The sequence below is a fragment of the Heloderma suspectum genome, chromosome 4 (genome assembly GCF_057233095.1).
Source record: "Heloderma suspectum isolate Gila_16-S chromosome 4, 16-S_ref, whole genome shotgun sequence".
Classification (NCBI taxonomy): domain Eukaryota; kingdom Metazoa; phylum Chordata; class Lepidosauria; order Squamata; family Helodermatidae; genus Heloderma; species Heloderma suspectum.
In genome coordinates, this window is record NC_139461.1 from 167,405,095 (window position 1) to 167,420,176 (window position 15,082).

At 41.8% G+C, this 15,082-nt stretch overlaps 1 protein-coding gene across 5 annotated transcripts in view; it reads left to right on the forward strand.

Annotated features, from left to right (window-relative positions):
- The window catches only part of RABGAP1L (RAB GTPase activating protein 1 like), a 280,035-nt gene that overhangs the window by 144,499 nt on the left and 120,454 nt on the right, over nt 1-15,082 (forward strand). For all 5 annotated transcript variants that reach the window (XM_084851202.1, XM_084851207.1, XM_084851206.1 and 2 more), the window contains one exon: nt 13,805-13,918. In XM_084851202.1, the coding sequence (XP_084707328.1) occupies nt 13,805-13,918 (114 nt within the window). The remainder of the gene's footprint in view (nt 1-13,804; nt 13,919-15,082) is intronic.

Below are 15,082 nucleotides of genomic sequence, written 5' to 3' on the forward strand. Positions count from 1 at the left end.
CTATTCATGACTGCGCTTAAGGAATGTATTGTTCTGTGGAACCTTTGCTTCCATAGCAACTTAGGTACATTGAATTTTAATTGCAATGCACCATACAGACTTGAGAATGAATAAAAGAAGCAGAATTAGGGATTTCTGTCGTTCTCATGGATCTAATTTGGGTGGGGATGCAAGAAGCAAAGCAACCCACCTTACTAGTTTTAAATCATTGTCTAATCTATTTGTGCTCAAACATTTTTTTGACAAAGTGGGCTTCAAGGTGTGCAAACATTCTTTGCAATATTATTCTTTTGTACCTATCCGCAGCCCCAGCATTTGTTTAGTTATTTATATCTCAGCATTCCTCCAAGAAACTCAAGGCAGTGTATGTGATTTTCTCTCCAGCTTTATCCTCACAACAACTCTTTGAGGCATGTTAGGCCTTTAGAGATAGTGACTGGTCCAAGGCTGAGTGAGGATTTGAATGTGGGTCTCACCAGTCTTAATCCAACACTCTGTAACTGCTACATCACACTGGTTCACTCTGTGTTTGATCTGTGGTGCCCTTTGTTGGGCTTCTTTGTGATTCTAGCTAGAGAGGAACCATGTAGTAGATGTGCTGACATCAGATTTGGATACCGTATGACATCACAGAGGAATCCTTCATATGGCAGGTATAGCAAGCAAACAAATTCTGCCCCCATCCCCAGTCACCTGGGGACCAAGGACTGTACATGTGTACTGTTATCATTCTGTCAGCTAAAGATGGTAGTTGAGAACAATGTGCAGGCATGAGCTGCACTGAAAGGAACAGCCTAGGGTCTAAAACTGGGGCCAGAATTTGCTTTGAGAATTTACATCCAAAGTTAATCCCCATGCTCACCCCACACTTCCTGCACTATCCTTTAAACTACAAGGAAGATTTCCCGAGTTTAAATGTTGGGGGAAGGAATTGACCATGGAGAATGCTGTCTCTTGTATTTCCTGAGTCTAACACTCTCCCTACCATAGGACTCTTTAAATGGTAAATTTAATGCCTCCTTGCAGGTGGGGTAAATTGGATGTTTTGATGTTGCTTAACTACATTAGTTTTAATGGAATTTGCTTTGCAGTTCATTGAAAACACGGCAGTGCAGATAAACCGCACCTACACTTGGATGGGTATATGGATCTCTTTAGTTGGATCCTGTGTTTGTGGGGAGATGGGAGGGAGGTGTGCTAGGGGTAATGCCTTGGTCTTCAACCTGCCTCCTCCTCTTTTTGGCAATGGGATGTAACAAAACAAAAGTGAGTAAAATACTCAAAACTGCAGAATGGTTTTTGAAAAGCTACATCATTGGGGGGGGGTGAATATTCTCTAGCCCTAATTCAAGCAATATTGAATTTGTAAAGTGTAAATAAAATAATGTTTAATGTACTGCCTTATATTTTTCCAGTTGAACAAAAAACAGAAATCTAACCAATATTTTTAAATTAGTCAAAATGTCAGCCTTAGTTCTACTTGAATTTGTTTTACTCCTTGCTGATAAATATTTTTAAATGTCTTGACTAACAAGCTAACTTGGCTGAAGTTTTTTAAAGCTCTCTGAAAATGCTATCATTTTGTAATACCTGCCTTGGATTTTGTTTTTTAAGCATATTTTAAAGCATGAAACACAACCTTCCTTCTGTTTAAAAATCCATTTGTGTTGACACATTCCCACCAAAGTGCAGTGAATCTTATTATAGTATCTGTATTTGCTAATTGGGTAATGTCTTAATGGATTGCAACACTTTTGAAACTGGAAGGAAAGCAGAATATATTCTAATTAGTTGGTGTAAAGTTCAACTTCATTAGTTTTATACCATCTGTTGCCTCTCTACAGTATTTGTTCCATAGAGTATATAAAGTACAGCTCTCTGCAGAGTTTTTGGTATCTCTTTTATGTGCGTAACTATTATGACATGAAAATAGGTTGTTGATTTTTCTCTTTTCATGTTCTCCTATTCGCTATTTTCATATAATCTATGGTGACGTAATTCTGTTTGAAATGTTTTGATGCAAGTTTTTAGTGATAAAAGGTAAAATCTCAAAAGTGTAAATGTTTAATATATGGATATAATTTTTTAAAACTTAGATGTCAACACTTTGTTTCCCCCCCACCCCCAACTATTAGGGGCGTATCCAATAGTGACATTCTACAAACTCAAATAGCGCTAGCGGAGCTCCGCTGAATCTTTCCATTGTGTAAGCAGTTGTCCATTACATTTGCGCAAGTGGTTGTATGAGCAGTTGCATAACCAGCTGCACAGTGTGTTGCACAATACATTGCACAAAGGGTGCAAGCAGTTGCGCAACTGGTTACATGAGTGAAATGCACAACTGGTTGCGCAATGGGTGCCAAGCAATTGCACAACGGGTTGCACATAAGTTATGCAAAGCGGTTTGTGCAACTGTGCTTGTGCAAACATAACTTTAGTTGGATTCTTCTCCTGTGCATAGCTGAGAACCTAGTTTCCATTAATGCAACATTATTTGCACTAATGGAATGACACAGTTGGATGTGCACCCAGTGCACCCAAATTCTTGTTCTGAGAAGTATCATGCTGAAATTTGATTTCTGAGTCTGTTTGCTGTCTCTCTGCATTTAATTTTGTGATTTTAGTTGGATGTCCTGTGCTAATTTTGGTTCTTCCTCTTTAAATGTCATAACCTGTGATTCAGAATGTTACCAGATAAGCATTGGTGGCTGGTGCCCACTGAGGCTGATGGGGAGGAGGGCAGGGTCACCAGAGGCAGAGCCAATGGGTTACTAGGGGCAGATCAATCTTTTGAATCCCCAGCAGCCCATACCTCAGAAAGGGGAAACAGAGGCATATGAACTTTAAGATTATGGGTGCAAAGCGGTGGCTGGGAGAATCCACACAGCCAAAACAAAAAACAACAACAATAAAGTGTATTACAAACCACTGCAAAATCGGATACAGAAAGCCTGCAAAGTTGAGTGTGCAGGTAGTGGGATAATAATAACAGCAATAATAATCCACACAGTCACCCCAAAGCACTCCTTTGCAGCAAGATTTTTCCATTCCAGCGACAACCCACATTGCACAGAGAAGGACACTCAATCTAGTGACTTTAACCTCATTAGGACAAAAGAGTGCTTTGGGGAATCCACTCAGCCCAGAAAGAATTCGACTTACCCCACGCTCACTTCACATAGAAATCCACTCAAGAGTAAAAGGACTGGATTGCTCAGGAGTAATCATGGGCAGCAATTCTGAGCATCCAAAATACTCTTCTTTACATGAGCATCCACCCAACAACCAGAAAGTGGGCTGTAGGTTCTCAGACCATCCAAAATAAACCCCTTTTCATATAATAATGATGATAATTTTGTCCTCAAAGCAAGAGAACAGCAATCTTTCGAAACAAATGTTCTTCTTTGTGCTGTTAAAAAGGAAATAAGAAGAAGCTGGCAAAGAACCAACATTGCTGACAGAATAGGAATGTAATTTCAAGTTTTTCTGAAGATTCCACTAGCGTCTGCTTATTAAATATAAAAAGTATTAGTGTGTATTCCTCTTGTTCCTCCAGCCAACCTAAACATACACTGCTCCCTCTTTGGAGCAGTTTCAAAATAACCAGCACATTATTCAGAAGAAAAATGTTGCTTGGTTGCCTGCTCCAGAAAGATCCCAGCCAGTTCAGTCTGAATGGCATCGAGCACTTGTTGCACTTCAGGGCTTGTCTAATGAAATGGTGGTGGTGGTAGAATGGAATGAGATGCTAAAAGCTGTGAGAGAGGTGCAAAACCAAGGGAGTAGAAAGATGGAAATCCCTTTGGGACTTGGTTGGGGCTTGGCAAAAATTGGGCAAAGAGAGAGACTTACAGTTTGCTTTGAAACCACTTCCCAGCTCCCTGTGTTTGTAATTTGCTTGGGGCAGCGGTGGGGAGCGCCCATTGGAGTGAAAGGCAGCTTTATTTCTCATGCAGACTCAGTCTCTATCAGTAATGCAGCAGGGGCAATCGTTTTCTGTATGACTTTATTAGTCTCTCATGTCACTGTGGAGGAATTTTGGCCCGCTCTTCTTTACAACATTGCTTCTGTTCACTGAGGTTTGCGGGCATTTGTTTATGCACAGCTCTCTCAAGGTCCTGCCACAGCATTTCAATTGGGTTGAGGTTTGGACTTGGACTGGGACATTGCAACACCTTGATTCTTTTTTTTTTTCAGCCATTCTGTTGTAGATTTGCTGATGTGCTTGGAATCATTGTCCTGTTGCATGACCCAATTTCAGCCAAGCTTTAGCTGTCAGACAGATGGCCTCACATTTGACTCAAGAATACTTTGGTATACAGAGGAGGTCATGGTCGACTCAATGACTGCAAGATGCCCAGGTCCTGTGGCTGCAAAACAAGCCCAAATCATCACCCCTCCACCACCATGCTTGACAGTTGGTATGAGATGTTTGTGCTGATATGCAGTGTTTGGTTTTTGCCAAACGTGGCGCTGTGCATTATGGCCACACATCTCCACTTTGGTCTCGTCTGTCCAAAGGACATTGTTTCAGAAGTCCTGTGATTTGTTCACATGCAACTTTGCAAACCTAAGCCGTGCTGCCATGTTCTTTTTAGGGAGAAGAGGCTTTCTCCTGGCAACCCTTCCAAACAAACCATACTTGTTCAGTCTTTTTCTAATTGTACTGTCATGAACTTTAACATTTAACATGCTAACTGAGGCCTGTAGAGTTTGTGATGTAACTCTTGGATGTTTTGCCATTTCTCTGAGCATTGCACGGTCTGCCCTTGGGGTGAATTTGCTGGGACGTCCACTCCTGGGAAGATTGGCAACTGTCTTGAATGTTTTCCACTTGTGAATAATCTTCCTCACTGTAGAATGATGGACTTTAAATTGTTTGGAAATGGCCTTATAACCCTTCCCAGATTGATGGTCAGCAACAATTGCTTCCCTAAGATCATTGCTGATGTCTTTACTCTTTGGCATTGTGTTAACACACACCTGAATGCCCCAGTCCAGCAAACTCCTGAGACTTCAGCTTTTAGAGAGATGGTCACACTTGCTGATGATCAATTAATCAAGGGCATTTGATTAGCAGCACCTGGCTGCTACTTGGCCTCTTCATACCTATGGAAGCAGTAAGGGTGTACTTAGTTTTTCACACATGGCTTCTTCATTTTAGCTTTATTTCTGTAAAATAAATAATGACACAGTGTAATATGTCATGTGTTGTTGTTCATCTGAGGTTGTATTTACCTAATTTTAAGACCTGCTAAGGACCAGATGATTTTTATTATGTCCTGATACGTAAAACCATAGAACTCAAAGAGGGTGTACTTTCTTTTTCACATGACTGTATGTCTTTTGTATATGGGGGTGTGTGGACACGGTTTTAAATATCTGAAAGGAGAAAAAGCCCTGTCAAAAGCTAATACAATGAATCTCAGATTAAAAGTTTTTTTTTAAAGAGCCAATCTGCATCAACCCTGAGCTACATAGCTTCATCAGACAATATCTGTGTTGATAACTTCATATAATTTTGTTGCACTATCATGATGGGACTGAACTTCACAGCTAGCTAGTAGAAACTGATGCTTAGCTATCAGGCCAAGGCATAATTTGTAGATCCCTGTGCAAGCCCTATATTTCTATCTCTGACTTCCATTCAACTCCATCTTTCTTCCCTTCTCCAAACTCCTTTAGGAAGTTATTACTGAAAATAACTTATAAACTTTTATAATGCCTAATATTGAAGCATTTGGCACAGAAAAAAGAACTGAAAAAACCAAGAGATGCTCTGTAAGTGAAGTGTCACCTGGAGAATATCTAAAGACATTCACACATAATAACACTTAAAACAAAAACGCCATACCAAAGAAAAATAATAGAAGCTCTTGTATACAATTGTCAATATTATCACAATGGATTTGTTTAGTCTTGCAAAGCTCACAAGTCAAACAATGAATGACTGGCCTGAGTTCAATATTTTTTAATACCCCAAAATACTTACTAGTAAGGAAAAGATCTGACATGGCTCAGCCTTTTCAGCTTTTCAGGTTGAAAAGGCGGAAGTCCTAACCAGGTTTGAGCACATGTTATTAAGATATGCAATAAGAATTTGACAGTGTTTATACCTTCTCCGGGAGCACACCCCCTGGCCCAGCCATGCTGGCATCTTTAGAGATTTTAATATCAAAAATTATTCCTTCCTGGGTTTTTACAAATCAAAAGAACTAGATTGTTATTTCTGGACGCAGTTAACCAACTATGGCATATAAAGGCTTTGGCAAGCTGTCATAGAAACACGTTAATCTTGCTATTCCAGGCTTCTACAGATGGAAGTGATGGCAGCAGATATTTAACATGCACTGCTCAGCAAGAGTTGAATACTCATGCTTGCCTTTGCCTGGCAGAGGGGCAGATTGCTGTGATGGAAATGCCTTGTAATGCCAGTGATCAAAGGTACTGTCCAGCCCTAGTGGGGTGGATTAGGAATGCATCTTTTGCTGCTCTGCAGCACCTAGGAGTAGATAGTCTAGCCCAGCCCTGCATTACTCCAGGAACTGGGATGAAGGGCCTAATCATCCCACCTCAACAGGGAGGTATCCAACGGCAAGATTTGAAGCTCTCCCCCAACCCTGCAATGCTACCTGTGTGAAACTCCCATCCCTTTCTATAGTATGTTGGGTGGGAAGGGAGAAGAAAGCTAACAAAATGGAAGTGCTTCAGAGAGTTCTCTTAAAAAAACCAAAAACAAACCCTGCTTCACTGTCACTAGACAGAACTAGCCAGGGAGGGCGGAGTGGCCCCCTCCTTCTTGAGAAGATCAAGTTTATTGATCCTGCCTGCTGTTCCAAGGGAAGGCGCCATCTTGATGTTTTGTAATTCCCTCCAGGAGCCATAGAAAAATATGGAATTTTATGTACAATACTTGTATTTGTGATTACCTTTGGTTTTATTTAAACAAACTTAATTAAATGAGGCAATACAACAGGTTTTCTACATCCACAGACTATAATTTTACACAGCACAATACTGCATTTTGTGTTTTCTAACAGTTAAGTACATGGTAAAAATATCTACTAGAAGGTGCCAGGCTCGACATAGCTTAATTACTCAGATAAATATTTTGCATAGATTTCAACAGACTTCCACCTCCGCCTAAAACTCTGTAATTAACCATTTGGATCTATAAAGCTGAAAGGTCAAGACACAGAAAAGGGACTTTGCAGTGTAGATCAACCAGATTTTTAAGCATAAGAAGAGCAAGCAGACAGACAGGAAGTGCTTTAGCCAAAATGGAAGGAAGGGTTGTGAAGATCACTAGAACAGCGGTCCCCAATGCTTTTGGCACCAGGGACCAGTTTCGTGGAAGACAATTTTTCCACGGACCGGGGCGGGGAGGGTCGATGGTTTTGCTGGTGGACTTCTGGCACTTTACTTTGGAATGTAAAGATATTCTATGGTACCAACAAATTCAATAAACTAAATCCTTCCAAAAGGACTTTTGGGTTTCCAGGGGTGTTTATGCAGGAACACCTCTATTCACAAAAGCAAAGAAGGGAGATGAAATTTCAGTAAAACAGTTCCTTTTGCTAAGTCCTTGAAGAAGGCTGCTATGATGCAGTAGACACTCTGCCAGAACTATTTGCCAGACCTTCATTAGCCAACCTTGTAAAGTAAAACCTGCAGTGAACTTCCAACACTGAGTAATTTCTAAATGGGCTGCCACTAACAAGAAGTTTAACAAATCCTTATAGATTATTTTTCTACAAACATTGTCATAAATGGATAATAAAGCAAGTAGTACGTCAGGTCTAACAGGCTAAGATATAATGTCTGAGATTATTACAAAAATCAGGAGACAAGAACATATAGACCTGGAGCATTCCCACAACATGTGCATCCAAGAGCCTATAACGTTACAACCTCGCCAACAGTTAGGAGATAAAGTGGGGTATAATACCATCTATGTTCTTGTTGTTCAGTCGTTAAGTCGTGTCTGACTCTTCGTGACCCCATGGACCATAGCACGCCAGGCCTTCCTGTCCTCCGCTCTCTCCCGGAGTATGCTCAAGTTCATATTCATTGCATCGGTGATGCTATCTAGCCATCTCATCCTCTGCCGTCCCCTTCTCCTTTTGCCTTCAATCTTTCCCAGCATCAGGGTCTTTTCCAGGGAGTTTTCACTTCGCATTAGGTGGCCAAAATATTGGAGCTTCAGCTTCAGTATCTGTCCTTCCAATGAGCAGTCAGGGTTGATGTCCTTTAGGATGGACTGATTTGACCTCCTTGCAGTCCAGGGGACTCGTAAGAGTCTTCTCCAGCACCACAGTTCGAAGGTATCAATTCTTCAGCGCTCAGCCTTCCTTATAGTCCAGCTCTCACAGCCATACGTTGCTACTGGGAAAACCATAGCTTTGATTATACGAACCTTTGTCGGCAAGGTGATGTCTCTGCTTCTTACTATACTGTCTAGGTTTGCCATAGCTTTCCTCCCAAGGAGCAAGCGTCTTTTAATTTCATGGCTACAGTCACCATCTGCGGTGATCTTGGAGCCCAAGAAAATAACATCAGTCACTGCTTCCATTTCTTCCTTTTCTGTATGCCAGGAAGTGATGGGGCGAGATGCCATGATCTTAGTTTTTTTAATGTTGAGTTTCAAACCAGCTTTTACACTCTCCACTTTCACCCTCAACAAGAGGCTCTTTAGATCCTCTTCACTTTCTGCCATTAGGGTGGTATCGTCTGCGTATCTGAGGTTGTTGAGAATTCTCCCGGCAATCTTAATTCTGACCTGTGATTCATGCAACCCGGCATTTCTCATGATGTACTCTGCATATAAATTAAATAAGCAGGGCGACAATATACAGCCTTGTCATACTCCTTTCCCAATTTTGAACCAATCGGTTGTTCCATGTCCGGTTCTTACTGTTGCTTCTTGACCCTCGTACAGGTTTCTCAGGAGACAGGTAAGGTGGTCTGGTACTCCCATCTCTTTCAGAATTTGCCACAGTCTGTTGTGATCCACACAATCAAAGGCTTTAGCGTAGTCAATGAAGCAGAAATCAAAGAACAGCCACTTTGCTTTCTTGCATTTCTTTTTCTTTGGGATGGATTGAGTTGCTGCCTCCTGAACAATGTTACGGACCTCCATCCATAGTTCCTCAGGCACTCTGTCTATCAGGTCTAATCCCTTAAATCTATTCGTCACCTCCACTGTATATTCATAAGGGATATGATTTAGGTCATACCTGAATGGTTTAGTGGTTTTCCCTGCGTTCTTCAATTTAAGCCGAAATTTTGCAAGAAGCAGCTCATGATCTGAGCCACAGTCAGCTCCAGGTCTTGTTTTTACTGACTATATAGAGCTTCTCCATCTTCGGCTGCAAAGGACATAATCAATCTGGTTTTGATATTGACCATCTGGTGATGTCCATGTGTAGAGTCGCCTCTTGTGCTGTTGGAAAAGAGTGTTTGCTGTGATCACCATGTTCTCTTGGCAAAACTCTATTAGCCTTTGTCCTGCTTCATTTTGTACACCAAGGCCATGCTTGCCTGTTATCCCAGTGGTTTCTTGATTTCCCACTTTAGCATTCCAATCCCCTATGATGAAAAGGACATCTTTTTTTGGTGTTAGTTCTAGAAGGTGTTGTAGGTCTTCATAGAACCGATGAACCTCTGCATCTTCGGCCTCAGTGGTTGGGGCATAGACTTGAATTACTGTGATGTTGAATGGTTTGCCTTGGATTCGTCCTGAGATCATTCTATCGTTTTTGAGATTGTACCCCAGTACTGCTTTTCCCACCCTTTTGTTGACTATGAGTGCTACTCCATTTCTTCTAAGGGATTCTTGCCCACAGTAGTAGATATAATGGTCACCTGAATTAACTTTGGCCATGCTTGTCCATTTTAGTTCACTGATTCCCAAGATGTCAATGTTCAATCTTGCCATCTCATGTTTGACCACCTCCAGCTTCCCTTGATTCATTGACCTTACATTCCAGGTTCCTAAACAATATTGTTCTTTACAGCATCGGTCTTTCTTTTCACCACCAGACACATCCACAGCTGAGTGTCCTTTCGGCTTTGGCCCAGCCGCTTCACTCTTTCTGGCGCTACTTGGAAATACCCTCTGCTCTTCCCCAGTAGTATATTGGACACCTTGAGGGGTTCATCTTCCGGCGTCATCTCTTTTAGTCTTGTGATACGTTCCATGGTGTTTTCTTGGCAAGAATACTGGAGTGGGTTGCCATTTCCTTCTCCAGTGGACCACATTTTGTCAGAACTCTTTGCCATGACCTGTCTGTCTTGGGTGGCCCTGCATGGCGTAGCTTATGGCTTCACTGAGTTATGCAAGCCCCTTTGCCACAACAAAGCAGTGATCCATGAAGGGGTAATACCATCTATGCACAACTTTAATTGCATTCTCTCCGACCCTGGCAGAAATGGTGCGGAATGGGAACTGTGACCACAGTGCTTTCCAGCTTGCATCAGATATTAAAGACACCAAGTCTGCCTCCAAAACAGATTTTAAACCACACAGGTTCTGTGTGGTGGAACAAAGCATCACAGAGTATAATTTTGATAGGATCTCCTTCCCTGACTCCCCCGATTGAACACCCTTTTCTTCAAATTCCATCAGGGTACAAAAAGCCTCCCCTTTAGCAACTACACATCTAGAAAGGAACACTATCTGAAATTTTTGTAGCCGAGAGGGACAAACCTCTTCCAGGCAGTCGAGCAATTCCCTTTTTGTAATTGGCTGCCCTCCTACCACCAGATCTCTAATCTATAAATGTTTAGATTCCCAACCACAACAATGTTTATATTTGTCACTATGATGAAAATACAGGTGATTGAGAATTGGTAGCAGGGGGGAAGGGAGGGGAACCAATTTCTTAACCTACCTTGACCAAACCAACATAGAGGTGTAAAAAAATGGATTATGCAGCTTTGCAATCATTGTATAATGAATGGAGAGAAATGGGAAGGACTGCATTTTTTAAGAGCTAAACATTCTTATTGTGGGGCTGTGGAATTTTTTTAAAGGGCTAAATGTGCTTGCTTTGGGGCTGTAGTTTTTTAAAGGGATAAACGTACTTGCAGTGTGACTGTGGATTTTTTTCTGAGTCGGCTTTGATGTCCTGTAACCATTTTCTTTTTCTGGACCACTTATGCTTTTTGAGGATTTTTTTAATTTATGCAATTCGGTACATTTAGAAACATATTATTATTGACTAACTTCATGTCTTTAGGAAGTGTGTGCTTCAGTAGCCAACTTTTCTGCCTTCCAAACCTCCTTTGCCTTTGCACTGTGTGTGTTGTTGCACCAGATAATGTTGTGTAAAACTGCTATGCTGCATGTGCTTGGCAAGTTCCATGCCTTTCCATTCCCTCAGTCTGTGCTTTACCATGTAACATTGTATAAAACGTTTATGTTGCATGTGGTTGCTAACAGTTCTGCCTTTTTTTCTGGAGGCTGTGTCGCAAAATAGGTGCATTTGGCTCTGCCTCTGCTGACCTGCTCTCCGCCCCACCAGTCAGATTGGCCACCAGCCACCACTAAGTCCGCAGGCATTCAAATTAGGCTGTTCCAAGTACTGAGATGGTTTCTGGTTGCATCTGGGGCCTTCCCAAGTGTTGCTGCGTAAAACACACACACAAACAATTGTAGATCCTCAGTTTTTGAAAATATAAAAACTAACTGTTACTTAGTTACTAAAGACTGTCTCCCATCTTTAGGTAAAACACACAGGTTCCTTGATAGGTGGAAAACCGAAGCAGAGAGAAACTAGACAGTTTTGATATTAACAAAGCTGGAGATAATTTTAGATGGCATGCTACAGAGGTTGACAGACTCCAGGCTTCTCGGGTTTACTTTATTCTTTACTAGGACCCTGATATCCCCCAACTAAACTCTAATTGGAGGATCTCAGGCTTGCAGTAAAAAGCTGTAATTACTAGAGTCAGGTACTTCAGGCCTCAGCACTGATGTGTATCAGGTATTTACTGAAACCATTTGTGTTTACTTTGGCTTTCACCGAGCCATGAGCTATTGACGCTTGTCTCATGGCATTAGTTTGTGTATATGTTTGTTTTTGTTCATTTTGTTTTGTTCTTATTGTTTTGTAAACCATGTCAGGATTTGTTTCAAATCGGCAGTATATAAATATTGCTAATAAATAGATAAATACGTGCAAAAGGCATTCAGTTAGAATTAAAGAATGGTAAGCCCTGGAATTTGTTTTAAATACTAGAAATAAACTGAGCTCGCAGTCCTTCCACACAAAGATCCACAATGTCTGTCCCCTCCCCCACCCCAATTTCAGCAGTATAAATTGGTGGAGTCATTTTGCTGTTGCGGTTGTTTAACAATTGGAACTCAGAAATTCTTGCCAATCAGCTTCAGATCACCCAGTGATATACCAGTAGATCCCAGTCTACTGTCAGGGTGGAAACTGAGCCAATAGGACCCCAGAGCAGTTCTGATTCTGAGGAGGAACAGCAATCCGTGGGAGAGGAGCCAGCTCATCTCTCACAAGCACAGCAGCTGGCAGAGATTCCTCCTGCCAGCATTCCTAGGATATCTATTCCAGTGACCCTGGCAGCGAGAGAGCGCTGGAGGGGGGCTTGCTGGACGCTTGGCGCAGATGCAGGGAGCGATGACAGATGGAGGGCGCGGGAAGGAGGCGTAGCGCTCGTTTGGCGCGCAAACAACGGTCGCGTCCCGTGGACCCAAGGGAAAGAGGGAGGATCTCTCCCTAGCCCATAAGTTCAGGGTCTTCCTGTGATTCTCCTTCAAATGGGGACCAACTGCCTTACCTGGAGCTTAGGCTACTCAGCTATCTTTCCTCAGTGCTGTTCCTTGCTTTGGCACTAGCAACTAGTATTCTGAAAGAGTCATAAAGTAATAAAGGAATAAAGTCTTGGAAAGAATTCCTCGTCGTCTGTGTCCTGAGTTGGCTATTAGTGGGGACTGCAAGAGGCAGCTAGGGCACTCCTGACATCTACATTCTACTCACCTTAGGTGTACTAGGTAAACAAAGTCAGTGGAAGCAAATTTGGGTAGTTTAAGTAGTTTTGGAGTAGTTCCAATCCTAGTACTTTTGGACTAGTTCGCCAAAAGCAGCCTCCTCCAATATGGATCGATTCATTCATTCCATTTGAATACTACCCAATAGCCAAAGCTTTCTGGGCAGTTTTTAAAGACTAAAACCTTTAAAATATAATACAGAAACATAATATAAAAACTATTTTATACTATATGCATAAGCAATTTTATGAAATCCAAGCACCTGTTAAAAACCCTATCATGTGCTGTCAAATGCCTAGGAGTAGAGGAAGGTCTTAACCTGGCACTGAAAAGACAACAACATTGGTATCAGGCAGACCTCACCGGGGAGAGCATTATATAATTGGGGGGCTGCCACCAGGTCCCCTCCCTTGTTGCCATCCTCTGAACCTCCTTTGGAGGAGGCACCTGAAGAAGGGCCTCAGATGATGATCAAGCGTATGGGTTGGTTCATGCCAGGTGAGATGCACCATCAGGTACGTCATAAAAGAGCCAAAACAGATGCTTTCTGTTTTTTGGATACAAGGAGCAATTACTGCTGATGCCCTATTAATCATTTCCTTCCAAACTTAAGGTGAGACACTAATCTGGATCCTGTCCTACCTATCCGATCAATTCATTGTAGAGGTGGGACTTTGGGGGCAGCCGATAGAGGTAGAATCTGCCAGGCATGTGTTTTCAAGCTGCATTTTGCTTTTCCCTATTTTAAGTGTAGTTTCAATATGCTGTTTTCCCCTCTTTTCACAGGAATCTGCCCAAGAGACTGTCATTACACGAGACATTCATCGTACATTTCCAGCACATGAATATTTTAAAGATACAGGGGGAGATGGGCAGGAATCTCTATATAAAATCTGTAAGGTATGACCAGACTTGTATGTAATGTATACTGAAAAGTTAACTTTTTCTGATAATTTATGCAGATATTTTGCATATATTTAAACAATTTTCATGCTGTATACACAATTTCTGGATGTCTAAAGATTTTGAAATTCTGTGCTTTGCATCATTGGTGAAAATGGAGCATAGATAAGAGATGAAATTAGGGAGAGCTTCCACACGTTACGCCAGGAAAAAATACATTCCCATCTGGCATTAAGGAACAAAAGCAGAAGTTTATTGGGGAAATCTTCCTAGTGAAATTATTAATGTATTACACAGGTTAGCTAACAATACATGACTTGTATTATTTTATTCATTTTTGTCATGTTATGTCTCCCTCCAAGTTGGTCAGAGTGGCATTCTATGTAAATATTCTAAGTGTGTTGATGGCTGACTTTATTTCAGGGAAGAGGCTCCAAGCCTATGTCTGTTAGGGTTCAGTTTTCATGGAAACAGACATAGGCCCGCTTTGGGTGATGAATATCTCAGCTTATTAAGATATGAATGAGCTTTTGAGTATGCAGTTAGCGGCTTAGTTCCTCCCTTCATTCAAGCTGAAAACAAACGAGGAGGTCTTTCATTAACCATAGTTTCCCATTTCACCTGCGGAGATTAAACCAACTTCAAACCATAGTTTAGTATGCTGGCTTGCTCTGAAGCTGGTAACCATAGTTCTTGGTGGTCTGTGCATCACACATATGGCCTAGATCTGTGGGGCTTTCCCAGGAGGCCCACTCCAGTATTAAAGACTTGCCATTTGTCAGTGATGGTTTGTTCAACTCAGTAACTGATAAGGCAATGGACACCATACAGAAGGCCAAACATACCACTAAACAAATGGGTCTGGGTCAACAGCCCTCTTTGGAGGGGCCAAGGCAATGGCACTGACAGTCTGCATACAGTCTTCCCAATCCCTAGCCAGCCAACAGTTCCATCAATCCGCTGCAACAGGCCAGAAATGTCACTTCCCATCGTCCAAGTTCTGCAACATCCTTTGAAAGCAGAACGATGGAGGCAAGTGTTGCCTTGACTCCCACCATTCCATTTCTCCTCCTCCTGTCTCACTCTTTGGCTCTCATCTATCTCTTTACCTCCAGGCTTGGAGACAAATAACATTGGATTTTTGGGTTCTCTCAATAGTTC